At 40.5% G+C, this 19,091-nt stretch overlaps 1 protein-coding gene across 1 annotated transcript in view; it reads left to right on the top strand.

Moving 5' to 3' along the window:
• LOC117497448 (SRSF protein kinase 2-like) overlaps positions 1-19,091 on the top strand; it is a 66,990-nt gene that overhangs the window by 28,321 nt on the left and 19,578 nt on the right. Inside the window, 3 exon segments of the mRNA XM_034149434.1 lie at positions 13,522-13,673; positions 16,115-16,223; positions 18,099-18,186. Coding sequence (XP_034005325.1) covers positions 13,522-13,673; positions 16,115-16,223; positions 18,099-18,186 — 349 coding nt within the window.

Below are 19,091 nucleotides of genomic sequence, written 5' to 3'. Positions count from 1 at the left end.
CAGCATGGTCATGGGTGTTTATCATTTATTTTGTTATTGACCTACATTAGCTCTGAGTGGGAGGGGTTTCGAGGGCTGTGGACCCTTGAAACGCTTCCAGGTTGTCAACATGCCAACTCTCATGCACACTCGGCTCACACCACCGGCCTGTAGTTTAACATTAGTGAAGTCACAATGCAAACACAGTGGTTTTCTTTCTGATGACGATAGTGTGCACTGCTGAGCCGGGTGTGGTTACCCTGGTGATGGTACTTTCCCCTGTGATCTGGTGAGAGAATAGTGGTTTCAATAATACAATACAATTGTGAAAATACGAGACTACATAATATGACTAGTTAGTATGACAAGGTTTCAAGTTAGAATAACAAGTCTAGAGCTGAAAGGATTAGTCGATTTATCAATAACTTGATCTACGGAAGATTATTCTCCCATGTAGATAATCATTGAATTGTTCAAGTCATTTTACTAGCTGGTACTAGGTTCACATTTCAATATCTGCAGTTTTTTGGCAGTTTTAGATACATTTAGTTCAGTTTGCAAAATATGTCACTAAATAAGTAAATCCACCCTGCCTTGAAGTGCATGTTAAAGTCCCTATAGGGATCTTATTGCAATATTACACATGCCTTAAAATAAAAAATTGGACTTGATTAACAAAGAATTTTATGTATAAACCAGTTATTTTCTTGCGCACAAAATTGGAAATGAGGTTCATTCAGACCCTAAATACAGTAAGATATTAAGATAGCATAGGCGTCACGTTACCTTACACTTCTTTCTGTTAGTTCTAGGTTCATATTTGTCCTTCTAAAAGCGGATGGATATAATTAGTGAGCAAACATATTACATTTAAAGTTCTCTGATGATCTTCATGATATCCTGAGCTGAACTGCCCGACACACAGGTCGTTATTTTTAATTAGCTCCAACTGTGTTACGACTGCTTTGCACACGACACTGCGAGTCTTTCTGCCAGCTCTTGCCAAACCAGAAGCCCCCATCCTACTCTGCATTAACAGCAATATGTAACGCTTCGACATCAGACACACTGCCATGCTAATGAGCTGACAAATCAAATGATAAAGTATATTAGGGAACAGCGTATGGGAGCTTAATTAACAGTGGATGTCTTCTCAGAGTGCTCAGAGTTTATTTAAGGTAACGAGTGTGCTGTTACGATGGACGGGTGCTAATATATTCTGGGTGTTGCATTTCAGATCTGTATGAGAGATATCGTGTGGGCGTCTGTTCGTGTGTAAAATCAATGCGTCTTGGCCTATGTTATAATACAGTATGTTTGTGTATTAGTGCCTACATGCTTAGGCACTCCAATCTCATCTGGGCATTGAGAAGGATCTTTGGCAGGTGGGTGTCACAGTGCCATGTGACCTCTGCTGGAATTCAGGGCTCGGCTCATCTTGTCCCTCCACTGTTCAATCCCTGAGTCCACAGCAGAGAGAAGGATCTGCCGTACAGTTTCCTCTGTTCCTCCGTCCACCACTTTTACCTTTACCTTATGGAGTTAAGCACGTCTCTGACCACCAAGAAGAGATGGAGTCTGGCTTTGTGCGTGCTCCGTCTGCGCCACAGGGCCCTCCGAAACAGGTAGAGGGGGATGATGAAAACCAAGACAAATAAAGCAGCATAGGAGTTTAAGGTTGACAGGGCTGATATAAAAAGTTAAAACAGGGTGTGAGTTTTAACTGGTAAAACTAAATGTTCAGACTTTGGTGGATTATGTCGTGACTTTTTATTGAACTACGTATTGCTTGTTTACTTCTCTGCAGGAATATGGGTGAATTATTACGCTGCTATGGACATTTTTGCACTCCCATTTGCACTATGTAAATAATTTTTTTTATATATATCCTGCTTACTTGAAGTAAACGGTTATTTTGTGTTTTTTGTAAATATTGAGTGTTCTTGCCTTTTTAATGTGTGTTTTTTTTTATATCTCGGGACTGTGGGAAACAGTATTTCGATCTTTCTGTGTGTACAAACATATTTTGAGATTGACAATAAAGTTGACTTTGACTTTTGACTTTGAAAAGCTGGCAAATGGAGGGTGCACTGACGGGACTAATAGGCTAAATAATGATTTTTTTTGTGTACTGACATTTTTCTTTACCAGGAAGTTCAAATATGCTAAATGTCTTCGTGCTTGACCTTTCGGGTTACCCTTTGTTTTTGGTGGAGGTCGATTGGGTGTATGGAGCCTTATAGGATAGCCTACTAACACAACTTGGTTTTTAAGAGCTAACTTAAATAATTCCTTGACTATCTTGATCATTGTTGGATTGTTGAAAGGAGAAATAAGACTTTACAAGACATCATCTTGGATTTATTTCTTCACTATTTATAGTATAAATAATCTGCAGCCCAAAATGGTCTTAAGTATGTTTTAAGAAAGATAAACCGTAGTCAATATTTTATTGGTGCAACATTTGTCTTGGCCTGGATCTAAGGGAAAGATAAGATAAACGGTACCACTTTACAATAAGACTACCCTTATAAAGGGTTTACGAATACTTTGTAATTAATTTATTAATTAGGTTGTGAACACTTTATAAATCATTAATAAGCTTTTATAAGACATGAGATAAACAGGGCGACTGTGACCGGTTGCTTGCCAAATAGTGAGCCCACATTTATCTGTACTGCTAAGCCTTATATTGGCTACTTAGCTTACTTCGTCTTCTTCATCAGCCAGCATCCTTGGTATCTGTTGCTCACTGAGTTGATTCTCGCTAAGTAGCCAATATAAGGCTTAGTCATCTTGCCAAATAGTGAGCCTGTGTTGATGTGTGAAAACTATGTTAGAACTGGTTTATAAATGGTTCTTAATGATTAATAAAGTGTTTGCAACTTAATTCATAACCGAATTATAAACCCTTTATGAATCCTTTATAAGGGTGGTCTTATTGTAAAGTGGTACCAGATAAACGGTAGGCAGTCTGTCTATCGAGTGCATTTTGAGGGTGAATTTACTGAGGCTCTTTTTACAAGATAAACATGCCCGATTAAAATGAGTGATCAAGTTTAACCACTTATGTGTTTTGAAAGCATTGAAACCTTTGCTTTTTGTGTTGCTCTTGACACATGTGACTCACTTATTTTAGCATTGTGGTTTAAACCCGGTCAAATCATGTTTCTATTTGCATTCGTGAAAACAGCAAACAAGCTTGCATGTGTCATACCAGAGAAGGTGCAATGATCGCTGCTGTTTTCTAAGTCATTTATCTCAGGAACACATCATGTCTGAAAAACATCAAAACAGCGGTTCAAATTGAACAACCTTGATTTGTTTTTTTATATACATTTTGCATAGAATAAGTCAGAAATTAGTAGGACTTTAATTAATGGTAGACTTCTGCAATGTTGCCGTTTTGAGGAATTACAATTGGACAACATGCATGTGATTTTTGACACGTATTGTAGCGATGTGTATCCAATAAGCTCCCTGTTTCGGCTCTTCCTTTGATTGACAGGTGTATATTGTATCATATTGTAGTTCTTAGGACAGCGTTATATACTGTATATAGATCTCATTAATGGTGACATTCACTTTGATTGGCAGTGGTTACTAGAAATGATTTAGAGCCTGCTTCTGAAAACTAATAACGTTGTGTTACTTTTCAAAAAGATTATTATTACCTAGCTCGAAAATAGGCCTTTGCTTTCAGTCAAACCCCTTGGGAGTGGTGACTGCTCATAATTAACAGTCACATTTAAAGCAACACAGATGAATCATGTAATGTTGATTTAACTATGGACTTTCGCAGATTCAGTTGCATTCATGAGTCAATGTCACTTGTTGTTGCTTCTCAGTTTTATTATACAGCATTCACAAACCTAAGTAAGTCAATTGAGGTACATAATGCTGGTAAATGAGGTTTATTGTCCAAGCTAATTCAAGTATATATTGGGTTCTGATCCTTTTGCATCCTTGCTGACTGTCAATAAAGACCATATCTTAACAGCTGAAGAACATACTAGATTGAGGGAAGACAGGATGATTTGTGTATATACTGTACTTCCTCTATGCTTACAGTATGTTTGTAATAGCATTTCACATACAGGCACATGGCTTCTTGTGACGCTCTCGCTCGCTTGTGTGTGGGCGGATGTAACCTCAATAATACCGGTCTTTGTGGCTGGCTTACGTCATTGGAATGTATAAATACAGAATGCAGTGAATGAGTGCACTACATAGACAGGAGCGCAGAGGGTAAAATGCAGTGCACAATGAAAGATACAGCAGATACCCTATGGCGGTAGGATGCTTCTATACTGAGCAGAAGAAAACCTGAACCCCGTGGCTTTTTCTACAACACAGCACACATACATATAAGACATAGATATGGTGTTCTTGGTGTGCATCTATGCTATTCTGGGTTTCGAGATGTGCACGTTGGATGTTGTTTTTAGGAGATCAAAATGAGCTTGTCCTAGTCGGTCTGCAGTCATGTCACTTGACTCCCACTGCCTCAAGGTGTTGTGTGTTTGTGTACACGTGCGCAAATACGCCCCCCCCCCCCAAACAGCCATGTAGGGCAGTGCTCCTCTTTTCCAAATGCAAATTGTATTCCAAGTCAACTGGTTTTATCACTAGGGTTTGCATGCAGCCTTGGGTATCTTTGTGCTGCAGGTTTATTTGAGGTTTATCTGTATTTTTCTGCGTTTTACAGCGGATTGTATAGATTTCGCCGATTGCCCTTTATCATCTTTAAGTGTGTTTGCATGTGTGCCCCTGTGTATACGTGTATGCATTATACATCCGCTGTAGAGTTCAGTCAATGCAGCGTAGCGTGTGGTCTTGTATCCATCGGCTGCCTGTGGGGAGTTTGAACAACAGTCGATTCAGCCTCTATAGATCGGTGTGGCTGAGCCCTGCAGCACAAAGCACAGCACGGTTATTCTGCATCTATTAATGTGACGCGACAGTATTGAGATTAATCATGGGAAGATGCAACCCCATTACAAACGTCAAAATATGGCTCACAGTACTGATTTCTATGCTGTTTAGCCGGTGCTTTTATCCAGAGGCACACTACATTGTGCGAAAAAGAAGCAGGTCAGCGTCTTGTGTAACATCATCTGTGCAGAATGGCTATTGATGAAACCATTAGTTGCTCTGAAATGCATAGATTTGTTTTGTTTTGTCGAGCACACTTTGCATTTCTTTACAGCGTTATAACAGGAGCTCAGAAAAAAAGAGGCAGATGCAAATAGACAATTCAAATATCTTAAAGGGGACCTATCATGCAAAATGCACTTTTGTACGTCTTTTATACATGAATATGTGTCCCCGGTGTTCCAGGGAACTCACCAAGTGTCAGAAAACACAACCCTCTCTATTTTCCTCCATACCCAAATCTCTAAAAAAGGGGCTGCAACGGATCTGATCAAAACTGATCCAGATTTGAACACTGTCCTGACGTCAGGACAGTGGCGCTACGGCTATTGGGCCAACTCCACCAATCAGGAGGAGACAGCCACGGCCATTGCCGTTCGAAAGCGCTGGAGACGCTGTAGTACATATGCCAGGCCTGTAGATGGTGCTGTTCTCACTGAATCAGCCCTTGCAAAAACAGAGCTAAAAAATGTCAAATTGAGCAAAATGAGGCATGGCTAAAAATGCATGATCTGTTTGGTATTTTGAAAAAAAAAAAGTATAAATATGCCTTATATAGGTATGGTCCTACACTATATTATTCAAATATAGCATGATAGGTCCACTTTAAACTAGAGCATAGAAAAAAAATCTACCTGCATGCAAAATAAATCTTGCATCCTGCATGAACAGTTGTTGCAGCTGTCAAAATGCTGTAAAATCAAGAAGTATATTTTTGTATTTTAAGCATGTATTGGTAATACTTTTCAATAGATCTGAACCAGTGAGATTTCACTTTCTCCTTCTCCTTGATAACATGTTAAATCATTGAGGAAATCAACATCTAGCTCCAGTCTTTCTACAGTTGCAAGTTAACCTTATTACACTGTTTTAAAATGATTTGAACATTATTCTTTGTAATGCATCTGGTGACAGAGGAGTCACTAGAAGTGGCAACACATTCCACTCATACAGAGCACATTGCTCCAGCACAACTTTGCTGCTCGTTATGTGGCTTATCTGCAAGATCCTCGCCAAGCTTGATGGGCTGGATGCTTTTGGAGGTCAAACTCTGGTCTCTCTATGTGACAAAAACACAGATGTTTCTTACCAGAGGCCTGATATTTTACAGACTTCATGCTTTGTGAGGTCAGTATTGCTGGTCATTAATCACTGAGAGCTTTGTAGAATGCTTCCTTTAAGGTTAACACAGGAGTACATAGCCTTGACACTTTGGATCATAGTCCTCAGTGGTTATTTGAAGAAAGCCCAAGCTTTTTTTGTCTCTTTGGAATTTAAAAAGATACACAGGAAGAATGGTGGAAATGCAAATTCACTAAAAGGAAGGAAATCTAAGCAACATGAACACAAATCAGTGTCAGTTACCACAATATTATCTATTATAATAGAAAGGTTGTGATTTTATTCAAGTTTAAAAAATAATAATAACCCATGTTCAATTCAGACAATTGGCTTGCTGCTGTGTTGCATTGCGATCAAGGCTTTTACAAGAGGTCTGTACGGAAATGAAACAGCCTTTTTCTATTATTCCATGAGGGACTGAATTATTCAGGTTTGGGGGGAAATAATAATACATGAACTACAAAAAAAGTGAGCTTACCTGTCCCATGTTCAGTGTCCATCTCTGCTTGATGTTAGAAGCTACTTGCTACATTAATTGCTACTAGCATAACACACCTGAATCAACGTCTGAGCTGTTGGTGTTTGAGGTGCATGGTGGGTAACGTAGGTGTAGGATTTTGGTTTTGCTGCATCAATTAGATGTTTTCAAACTTGAAGTCTTGTCATAATGTATACGAATGAACGGCTGGCGGTATGAAACAGGATCCGTCTGAGCCATAATGTGCAGATAGAGGTAATGTGGGGGCAGCGCAGCCAGTGACGATGTGCTGTATCCTGAAAATAACGGTGAGATCTCAGCTCTCCGCACAGACTCTGGAGGAGAGGAGAGAATGAGTCAGCTGCCCGACTGGGCCAAGATGGAGGGACGGAGAGGATGAAGGATTAACGATGAATCAATCAGAGGTAGAGACTGTAGGAATGGTGTAGCGGAGCTGAAGGACACCCGCGGTCTGAAACCCACGCCTCGGCATTGAGAGTGGAGGACGGTGCTCTTGTTGCTAAGGAATACCTGTTACCTTGGTGATAATGAGAAATGCTTAAGGATGAGTCATCAAGTGTGAACTTGAGAGAGGTCAACTCCTCTATACGGCTGCTCCGAGGTGTTTTGACGCTCAGGGGTTTCCTGGGGTATCCAGATGTAATTAACAGCATCGCACATCATTGATGTCAGGTCTCAGTAGGCATGCGGGGACAGCAGGGGACAATATGGAACATTGAAAATAATAATAATTTGTCTTGTCAATCGGGACCAGGGAAATGAAAAAATGAATATATAAATTGCAAAGAGGATATGCAGTGAAACAGCAGGTTCCAGATAGTGTTAGGTCTCTCCAGAACTACATGCGGACGGGAACATTGTGTAAATATTGCGGTAATTGCATTGGCGCTTGTATTTTGGCCTGCTATAGCAGAAAGGACGAGCCTGACACCATTTGAAAGCAAATCATAATAACTCATTATATACACATAATACATATATACACAAGCAGCAAAAACAAATGTGTATCTACTGAAATACAAAAGAAAAGTGTATCGACAGGAGGAAGAAGAATTCACAAACTAATAAACCCCCTAAATATTTTATCCAGTGAAAGATTTTGACTACTCGAGCCTCCATACCTACCTCCACCACCTATTTGAAGTCATTCAAATACTAATTAAATACATTGGTGAGCCACATAATTGCATAGGTGGCCTGTCGATCCATTAAAAATAAACTTCAGCTTATTTGGACTTCACCATCCAACTGCTGTACATACTAACCAAGATAATAATGAATAAACTACAGTGCCCAGTTGTTTAACCAATGATTTAGCCTTTCAGAAATTAACCCTGACCATTAATGGATTCTTAAGGCTGTGTTTTGAATCAAACACCAATCCAATATATTTGCAAAGCGTCAAGCTTTAACTTAATTGTAATAATGCTACCAGTGATATCTTGTAATTGTTGACACGTAGCTGTATTTATATCCAAATAAATGCTTGTTTAGACGGTCAATATAGAAGCTGTTTTACCTCTTTGCTGTTTATATTTTCAGTCCCGCCCTGTCAGGTCAGCAATATGCAGCAGCAAAACGCTTCAGACGTAATTACACAGTGAGCTACGGTGAGGAATTTACTAGGAAACCTTGCTTTACGATTGGTGAAAGATCCAGTCGTCTGTTTCCATCTGTTCCCTGTGGACTTTGTGAACTGAAATCATTTTCGTGCTTAATATCCTCCACAACCCGCCGCACAGCGTAGCATTTAAAATCTGAACAAATGAGTGGTTCTTTTTGTCTCCTGGTGTACATATACTATGTTGGATCCAGAAAAAAGAGTGCCAAGCAGTTGAAAATGTAACACTTGGACTACAGATGCCATTGCAAGGCGTGATAGTGGAAATGCTGAGTCTGAAAACGGGCCGTGTTTGTGTTTCCTATCTGTCCACACACTTACACTTGTGTTAAGGTGTCAGGAGCAGCCTGGGCATGTTCACACACATAACAAGAAGTTCAAAGATGAACACCACATTCTGCAGTCACTTCCTAAACAGTACAAAGTTAGTATCGCTGAGAGACACCTGTCTGAACCTGTCAAATACTAGAACAGCTTTACCAGTTTCAAATGTGTGATTTACCAATAAAGTAGTCCCAGGAAAAAATTGTTTAGAAGTCCATTAAACATTTCTTAAACGTGCATTACTGCAGGAGTCAGCAACACAAATAGACATAGACTTCTCCCACACGTGCCCAAATACACACTGGTGAAGCTGAACTACTGCATTGTTGCACCGTACTCGTTTTCTCCTCCGTTTTCTTTCTTCTATACACACTTTAAATTACTGCTGGGTTCATTTTGTCCTACCCCTGGCTTAACAAGCAACCGGTACGTGTGCAATGAGGAAAATAACAGTGATCAACGTTATGGTGCTGTGGCACACGCATGTACAAAAATAAAAGGGACCATGCTCAGAAAAGACTTTGCCTTCTAGCTTGTGCCATGTTGGTTGGTCTTTAACTATTTAAAATGTAGATGCTTAGTTACAGGGCTCAAAGCTCAATGAGAGGGGTATGTGCTAGCTGCTGTGCATATGTGAGGTATAAGTAAACCCTTTGGTTAAGGAGAACATTGATTCAGCTAGTGTGCAAATGACTGCAAGTAAGTGCAGGAAATTGATTATTACACCTTCAACCAAAGGAAGGAGCATGGGTAAGTGTGACGCCCTGCTGCTGAATCTCAGTGTGGTACATTTAAGAATCACCATTTGAAACTACTGATTGTGCTACAATAGTTGACATATTTAAAACCTGATCCGAAGCATGAAGAAATGCAGGAATGACTTGTTTTTGTAGAGGATATTTAACAAGGTCACAGTGTTACATATGCAATAGCTCTGTACAGTTCGGCAGTGAAGTGGCACAGTGCGTTAGTGAAGGAATGAATGGATTATGCGGTGATGTGCGTCCAAGAAAAAAAAAAAGAATGTGTCATCTCAGCTTTACACAAACAAAAGCAGAAAAGATCAGATCACAAACACCCTCTTAATGTGTAATTACACAAAAGGCGCACTGTGTGTTTGAAGGTGATGACCTTGGCTCGATGTGTGTTTGTGTTCAAAGAGGAGTTTGTTGTCATCCTCCTGTTTGTTTACCACTTGCTCAGCACTGAGTCTTTATCCACCTCCACCTGTTATTTAGTGGAATTCAAAGTGGAATGATGTGCAGTGTGTCTCGGTGTGGATTGAACTTGGTTTTTTACGCCCACATTTCAAGCAGATCTTGCTTTGCTCGGTATGTTTTCATGCCTGATTGTGTCCTTGCTGTTATTTGTTTTCCCTCCTGTCTCTCTCTGTTTCGGTTTTTTTCTTTTCTTGTCTGCTGCCTTTGTTTTTCTCAGCTTGTGTCTCTGTTTTGTTCTGACTAGTCTCTCTGCTTGTCTCTCTCTTTCTGGCTTTCCACCTCTCTATTTGTCTCTGCTTGTGCTTGTCTGCCTGTCTCTCCCTCCCTCGTCTATCTGACTTTCTCTTTCTTCTTTCTACCCTCTTCTTTGCCACAGAGTCTTCCTCTTCCTTATTTCTCTTCATCTCCCCTCTTTCTGGTTTTCTGTGTCTTTCATCCCCCCCCTTGCTTCACCTTCATTCTCTCACCGTCCTCCCCCTACTCTACCTGTCTGTCTCTCAGGCTGTGGCGTCTTTGCTCTCTTAATGTTTTTTGCTGCTTGGCTCGGGTCCAGGAAGTTATGGGAGGCTAAGTGTTTGTACAGCCAATGGCAAGAAGAGACGTGATGTATGACACCCTACTGACCTGCTTTGGTAAAGAAGGCAGCATCCTTCTGCAAGGAACACAGCCCTCTACTGTGTGTGTGGGTGTGTGTGTGTGTGTGTGTGTGTGTGTGTGTGTGTGGTGTGTGTGTGTGTGTGTGTGTGTGTGTGTGTGTGTGTGGGTGTGTGTGTGTGTGTGTGTGTGTGTGTGGTGTGTGTGTGTGTGTGTGTGTGTGTGTGTGTGTGTGTGTGTGTGTGTGTGTGTGTGTGTGTGGTGTGTGTGTGTGTGTGTGTGTGTGTGTGTGTGTGTGTGTGTGTGTGTGTGTGTGTGTGTGTGTGTGTGTGTGTGTGTGTGTGTGTGTGTGTGTGTGTGTGTGTGTGTGTGTGTGTGTGTGTGTGTGTGTGTGTGTGTGTGTGTGTGTGTGTGTGTGTGTGTGGTAAAGCCACAATGAAAAATCTCAATGCCAAGTTATGTTCTCCTGCATTGGAAAAACCGCTGCCGTTGTGCGAGTGTTTTTGTTGGCCACGTTAACGCTTTGTGTCCTGGATCATCCCCCCCCCTTTCTTCTTGCACTGCAGTTGCCATGGCTACGCACCAAGAGGCTCCATCATGTGTCTGAGCCTGTGACCGCAATTTCATAACAGCTCACAAGCGCTGGCTTTGTGTGTTTATATATATTTATTTCTGTCTTAATATAGCTTTTGATCATGCTACTGGTAACCGTGAAGTGACACCGAATAGGAAGTGTTGGTCGAGCTTGGTTCGAGTCATACAGGGACATAATTGAAACATCACGTTGTCTTAATGTGGAGATACGATAGAGTCTTGATAAGTAAATGTTAGATTTAATAATGTCAGCCCTTTTCCCAGTACTGATGAATGAGAGCTAGACTCTTACCCTTTAAAGCACATGACACGATTTGCAGATGTACAAGATGGTGACCGGAGAGCTCATCTGACAGGAACACGATCAGATGTGGAAGTGACTATATTCTCCAATCACAATGAATGTGGACACGTGTTCTGACGGCATACATCCATTCTGAATGTATTGCAGGCACAGCATCTTTTCAAAGATAAGGTCAATAAAAGAGGGATTTGTCCCTGTTTTTATTTGAATACTATATATAGTCAATGAGAGGTTAAAGAGGTCCAGTTATGACTTTTGGGGTTTCCCAAAGGCCAAAATCCCTGTGTTCCCTCCAGAGGGAGTTTCTCTCCCACACACTCCCCCCCCCCCCCCCCTTCCTGAAACAGCTCAATTGGACTCCTTTGTTTACTTCTGGCACATAGTGATATTTCTATGTAACACGCGAGCTTCTATTGGCTACAGCTCCAACACATTGTACGTGATAGGCTAAGGTGCGGGACATCTCTAAGCAGTGGACAAATCACAACTGAGCCAACCAGGTGACCAATCAGAGCAGACTGGGCTCTGGTTTCAGACAGAGGGTGAAAAGAGGTGCTGAAGCACAGGCAGTATGAGAAAAATAAAGAGCTTTTTGAACATTAAAGCATGGAGACATGTCCCAGTAGAGACACAACATACAAATATGAACCTGAAAATCAGCATAATATGACCTCTTCAAGTTATTCAGCTATTTGCAATTAAAAAAGCTAAGAATAGTATGAGATAATAAATGTAATTTGCATAGCATACTGTAAATGCCTTGTCTTAGCCCTTCAGAATAATCTTGTTCCCCTTGGGGTGTCCCGACCTTTAACTTTGGAAACGCTGCAACTGCAACAATGCATCCATGAACAGTAGTAAACAGTAGTTTCATTCAAATGAAAGATTGCAATAAACCTTAAGGCAGTATTTCATTTGACAAATAAGGACCCATAGTTTGCAGTGTCTTTACAAATGAGCACACTGGCAGGTTTGGTGGGAAACAAACAGGAACTTTACAGGCATGTTCCCGAAACCTACAAATAGCTATTTCCTAAAGCAAAACCCTGAACCCCTGCCTGATCAATCATTGTAAGTCGACCTGGATAAATGCCCAAAAAGTAGCCGGGCCTGGGGAAAGAGGCAGCCTGTGCTCTGCAGCCTAATTTATGTTCACTCTCATGGGCTCAGTTCCATTTTAGACCAGCTAAAGGAAGTGGAACAAGGCTTAAGACTGTGGAGATCAACTTTGTCTTATCAAGTCTAATCTATCGATGTGTCATTATATCATTTATGATGGCGTCAATGTCATTTATCACCTCATACATTTTAAGAATACCTGCGGCTGCTACATACCGGTAATACTACATTATTCAGGAATTTAAGGAGAAAATGTTTTTGGATGAATTCCAGTTTTTCTGGTGATTCATGTCTGAAGTGCGTGGTGGGTGTTGATCGGTTCAACCTGACTGTCTGTGAGCCACAAACAATATGAGCCCATCAAGCAACGCCTGTTATGGTTTAGACAGGGCAACAGTTCAGTATTAACGTTTATGGTTGTTCCATTCAATCACAATTTAATGCATATCTCATTTTCAGAAATCTTTATCAGTAATAACACAAGTTGAATGTCTGTCTTAGCATTGGATCTAAATGTCTTGAGAGTATATACATCTTTTAAAGGTAGGGTAGGTAAGAATGTAGAAACAAGCTCGAGTGCGCTAGAATTTGAAACTACGCAGCCGAAAAATGGTTTTATTGTATTGGAATCACGTAAAGTTTCTGGTGTTGTGATGTCTTTCTTCTTCAACTTGGACTTTTTATTTATTCCAAAATTGGACGTATAAAACATCTCTTCCTGAGCTATTTTTCTGTCCAAATATCTTTAGAAAAGCAAATATAAAAGTTTTCTTTGCTTTTGTATTAGCTGGATGATTCACTTTTGAATGATGCCAGTCAGAAGCAAGTTATTATTTAGTCATTAGTCATCGGCACCTAAAGCTCAGTCTGAAGTTGCCCTCGCTCTGAATCACAACCCAAAGATACCAAAAATGTTCATACTGGGAGTTTGTTTCCTGTAAAAAGTGTGCTGAAAGGTTACCTAACTGCCTCTCCTCTGCTGTGTTTGCAGGCCTGAGACGCAGCAGAAAGCCCCGGTGACTGCCCCCCCTCCCCCACCTCCCCCTCCGCCTCCCCCCGAGCCGGCAGGGCCCCCGGAGCCGGAGGAGGAGATCCTGGGCTCCGATGATGAGGAGCAGGAGGACCCCGCAGACTACTGCAAAGGTCAGAACAAAACACATGCACACACGCACACGCACACTCACACTCACACTCACACTCACACTCACACGCACACGCACACGCACACGCACACACACACGCACACACTCAAATCATCAGTGGTGGAGGAAGTACTCAGATTTTATTAAATGTGGCAATACTGAATTATAATACGGCTCTGTCCTGTATTCAAAATATTACTTAAGTAATAGTGCAAAGTATTGGCATCCAAACATACTTAACGAGCTGCAAATTAAAATACTTATTGTGCAACAAAGTCAATTTCAGAATTACATTTAATAAATGAATTGAATATGAAGCATTAGTGTTTTCATCAGAGCAAGTAAATGTGGAGCTTATCTTAATGACTTTATATACTGCTGCTGGATAACCTAACCCATATTAATATATCATAGTTTATTTATTAGTTCTATTTTGTGTTGGCAAATATCTGAATCTTTAATCTGTACTGATATACAGTAAAAACTGCAATATTTGCTAAACATTTTTTTGTAGAATAGCGATATAAAGAAGCATAAAATGGAAGTAAAGTACCTCCAAGTTTTATTAAAGAACAGTACTTGAGAACATTTACATAAGTACTCTCCACCGCTGAAAATCATCAGCCCCATCCCATTACTTCCACACTCTACATATGTCTTACATATTTTAAGAAGGTCTCACACCGTCTCCTCTCTCTGCTTATGTGATGCTTTTCTTCATTCCTCCTACCTTCTTGATGGCTCTGCAGCAGTGTTGGTGTAGCCATCAGTGTGCGGCGCTTAGTAGTTGTGACACTGGCATTTCAAGGTTGTTTAGATCTGATAGGCTGGCTCCCTGCTGTGTCTCAGGATGCCAAAAGCTATTCTGTCTGCTAAGAGGTTCATTTTCAATACACTGCTCTGTTTCAAAATGCTGCGCCCTTTCTGTAAACACTGTGGCCATTACACTTATCATTTGATATCCTTTGGAAAAAATAGCATATTTTACTGAGCTGAAACCTGAATATGCCATGATTTCCTTTAGGCATAATATACCTTGATGTATCATGAAGCTTTGGAGGAAAACTCTTGATTTGTACGAGGTTGTTTTTGAAGCCAGACTGTCTGATCTCACTTCAGTAAGATGAAAGACTAACTTTCACTGGTTTTCTGTCAAAACAAAGTGACTTTCCTCACACAGCCCTTTATGTTTTGGCCTTATTATTTATTTCTGAACATTTTAAAGTTAAGTTAAAGTTTAAGCCTTTTATTGTCATTACACACAGAGTATAACGAGATTCAGAGTGCAACTCTGTCCCGGTGTGCAAAAAATACAAACACATACATAACACTAAAAAACACGGCAATAGGACAGACAACATAAACAATCATGCAGGGGAATAAATAGTTAAAAATATTGATATACAAATAGTATAAAAATAGTATATAAAGTGCATTAAAAGTGTGTGTATGTGTGAGAATGGTTACGGTTATTGTATTATGTGTGGTGGTTAAGCAGCCTGACGGCCCAGGGGTAGAAACTGTTTTTGAGTCTGTTTGTCCGTTTAAATGCCATATAATGCATGTTGTACCTCTTTAGGAGAGGTCCATATATCGTATAGTATTATATTATTATGATCAGTAGTAGCAATAGTAGTATTCATCGTGGTACTGTTCTGTCTACACATTTTGGCCTCTCCTACCTTCTTGCTATTTTATTCAAAAGTACACTACTCACCAAGTTTGAGTTCAATAAGAGACACCTACAACAAATGTTACCCTGGCAAGCAGGACCTTGCTCTCTGCCAGCTGGTGGTGTCATTGTAAACACAACAAAGAGGGTTTTGATGTCTCATCGAGGTAAACAGAAAGAATGACTGAATTCATTTTTGTTTACCCTCCTTACAGTATACTGTATGCGCCACCTTTTTTGTACACAAACCTAAAGATAACAGACACAAATAGTTATTGTTCTTGCATTCCTTTGATTAACCCTGTGATTCTAGTCTCTTATGAAAGGTACCTTGAATTGTTTGTAATATTGTATATATAACTAATATAAAATAAATATGAATTCCTGCGGCGCCACATCTGCTAAAAATGTGTATTGCTGTATTTTTACATTTATTGAAGACAATTCTTAACAATACTTAGTAATGCACAATGCTTACTAAGGCTTGTTTAATAGATATCCATCCAACCTTTATTTTGTACTTAACTTAGTAATCTATTAACTGTTTTGGCTATCGAATGTTTGAACGGAAAAAAATCTATCTCAAGGTCACACCTTCAAATGACTCCTGCTCTTTTCTGTTAATTAATCCAAAACACTTCTCTCCCATCTCATTTTCTATCAGTTTGACCTCCCTCCACTTCTTACTCACTAATGGATTTCATGTCACTGACTGGTTATCTCTAACAGTCGCCTGTAACCTTCCTCCTCTCTCTCATCATCTCTCTCAGGAGGGTACCATCCGGTGAAGATCGGGGATTTGTTCAACGGGAGGTACCATGTGATCAGGAAATTGGGGTGGGGCCACTTCTCCACCGTATGGCTATGCTGGGATATACAGTGAGTCACACACACACGCACACACACACGCACACACACGCACACGCACACGCACACACACGTCATGACCCAGAAAAAGCCCTCAACACACCCTGTCACACACACCCACATATGCACACAGGCTCTTCCCACAGTCCTTCACTTCACCTTGATCTCTCTCTCATACACACACATATACTGTAAACCTCACACACGCCACACATGCACCTGTTGACACGAGCTGGCACCTTACCAAGACGACGGTTGCAACCAACACCATCGTGCGCAGACACCAAAGATATTCATTTGCACTATAATGTTGTTTCTTATGTCTTCACGTAGCAACCGGGGTGGATTGATGACAGTATCATCAACCCAGTGTCACGTTTCCCTGACACACATGCACACATGCACACACACACACACATGTACATGTACACACACACACACACACACACACACACACACACACACACACACACACACACACACACACACATATACACACATACACACATACACACATACACACATACACACATACACACAAACTCATTTACCCATGTCACTACTGTTAATTACACTAATGGTGGTCATAAAGTAGTGACTTGGAGTTAAGTTACTTCACACACACGATACAGTGAGTCAGTCCTTGACAAAGGTTATATTCAGTGTGTCTACAACTTTACAGTTTTGGTGTAATCTCGCCCTTCTCATAGCGTCGTTGTCGACCACAGCAGTTATCTGTGTGACAGTACACTCTCTGTTCAGCACCAGTATAGCAGATGAACACAGTTAGAGTGTAACTTCTAAACATAGTGGAGCATTTAGCAGCTAACTAATCAGATGGGAGTTGAAAGAGAGTTAATATTGGATATGTATTTGTTTGGTGGCCCCAAAGTACGGCGGCCGACAGGTGCCAATACGCTACAACGGCCCAATACATTTCCATTAGGAGAAAAGTGCTTAAGAAACGATGCAAAACACATGCAAAATGAAGAATACATCTCCACCAACTTGACAAAACATGCGCAGCGTTTAGAAAAAAGCGCTACATAAACAAAACGATGCAAACACAAAAGGCTCCAAATAAAAAGACGCCGCAAGAAGCTTAAAACACAACGGAAACCTGGGGACATTAAAAGTGATGCACACAGGTGGGACCTGGACAAGAACGCTTGTTTACGTTCGGGGATAACAACGTGTTTCTTTAGCAGCGTTTTGTGATTGCAGTGTCTAGTAGTGTATGCAGCGCTTTTTGTAAAGGCTGTGCATGTGTTGTCAAGTTGGTGAAGATGTTTCTTAGTTCGCATGTGTTTTGGCATCGTTTCTGAAGCTGGAACGCATTTTTCATATTTGAAATGTTTTGGGCCGCTGTAGCGCGTTTGCACCTGTCGGCCACCGTACCCAAGTGGGCAAAATAAATATCAGTTATCACAGATAGCCTTTAAAGTTGAATATATCAATATGTGTTATTTATTTGTATTAATAGTCTTGTGCGGGTGTAATCTTGTATCCACTCAGATTAAATCGAATATTTTGCTTTTCAAAAAAGGTGATAATGTTTTATATACTTGGTATCCATGGTGATCTGTACAATAGGTCACGTGACTGGTGTAAGGAAGCTCAAACGGTCCTGATAGCTGCAAACATGTGGTGAATAAAGCATGGTGTGCTGGAGAAGAGATTTGATTGACGTCTCTCATTAGTATTAATGTTATTTAAGTTACAAAATGCCACATTTGCAATTATAATGTGGGTCGTGTGAACAATGGCTCAAAGATGTGTAAAAAGACATCATAATATTGCTCACTGATATTTATACGATGCATTAATCAGCATTATTGGCTTAATAGGTATGAAAATGAGTGCATGTTTCTGTGTTTGTCATTACAGAGTGAAGAACTTTGTGGCGATGAAGGTGGTGAAGAGCGCGCAGCATTACACAGAGACGGCCCTGGATGAGATTAAACTGCTGCGATGTGTGAGGATCTGAGCAATTTGACATTAAAGTGTTTGGGAACCTTCCTCTTTCATCTCCCTTTGTTCTTTTGTTTGTTCATATTTGTGTCTTTTGTTTGGACTCTTCTTAGGAAACTTTTTCTACTCCAGTTTTTCATCTTCTTATAAATCCCTTCCCTCCTCTTTTCCTCTCTCTTGACATTCGCACCTCGCACCTCCTCTACTCTGGTAACAAGAAACACTAAAGATACGCTGGTCATTTATCTTTCATGCTGGGTGCAGAGGACAGTGACAGTCCATTTTTCAGCATCTTTATCTCTCATATCCCTCGCCTCTTCTTTTCCTCTCTTCCCTTTCCTATTCTCCTTCATCCATCCAAATCCCCCTTTCTTTCTTTTTTTATCTTTTAGAATCAGAAACAGAATCACAATCAGAAACCCTTTATGAGTCAGTGCAGACAAAAAGGCAAATTCAAGTATACTTAAAGGTGGGGTAGGTAAGTTTTGAGAAACCGGCTCGAGATACACTTTTTGTTATATTCCATGGAATGCTCTTAACATCCCGATAGCAATGAATATCTTAAGTGCTTTGACAAAAAATCCATAAATAAATGTCATCTGTGGAAGCCGTAGTACTGTAAAAAGTACGACCAATCATTTTAGCCGGCCCGGCTAAAATAACTGGATGGCCTACCTGCCTGTCAGCCTTCCATCTGTGCACAAACTTATCTGGTGCCCTCATTGGTCATGTGCGCGTTCGTGTGTGTTGGAGGAGGGGCTCTGTAAGGAAGTGGCAGATTTCATCCGGCTGTGTATTTTCAAATTCTAGCGCACTCAAGCTGGTTTCTCAAATTACCTACCCCACCTTTAACATACTAGGTTTTAAGTAAACGCACTTTAATAAAATCAATAAGTACTCATGCATACA

This window comes from Trematomus bernacchii, unplaced genomic scaffold (assembly GCF_902827165.1).
Source record: "Trematomus bernacchii unplaced genomic scaffold, fTreBer1.1, whole genome shotgun sequence".
Classification (NCBI taxonomy): Eukaryota; Metazoa; Chordata; class Actinopteri; order Perciformes; family Nototheniidae; genus Trematomus; species Trematomus bernacchii.
Note: the sequence above shows the minus strand (reverse complement) of the source record. Positions and strands in the feature narration are given on the sequence as shown.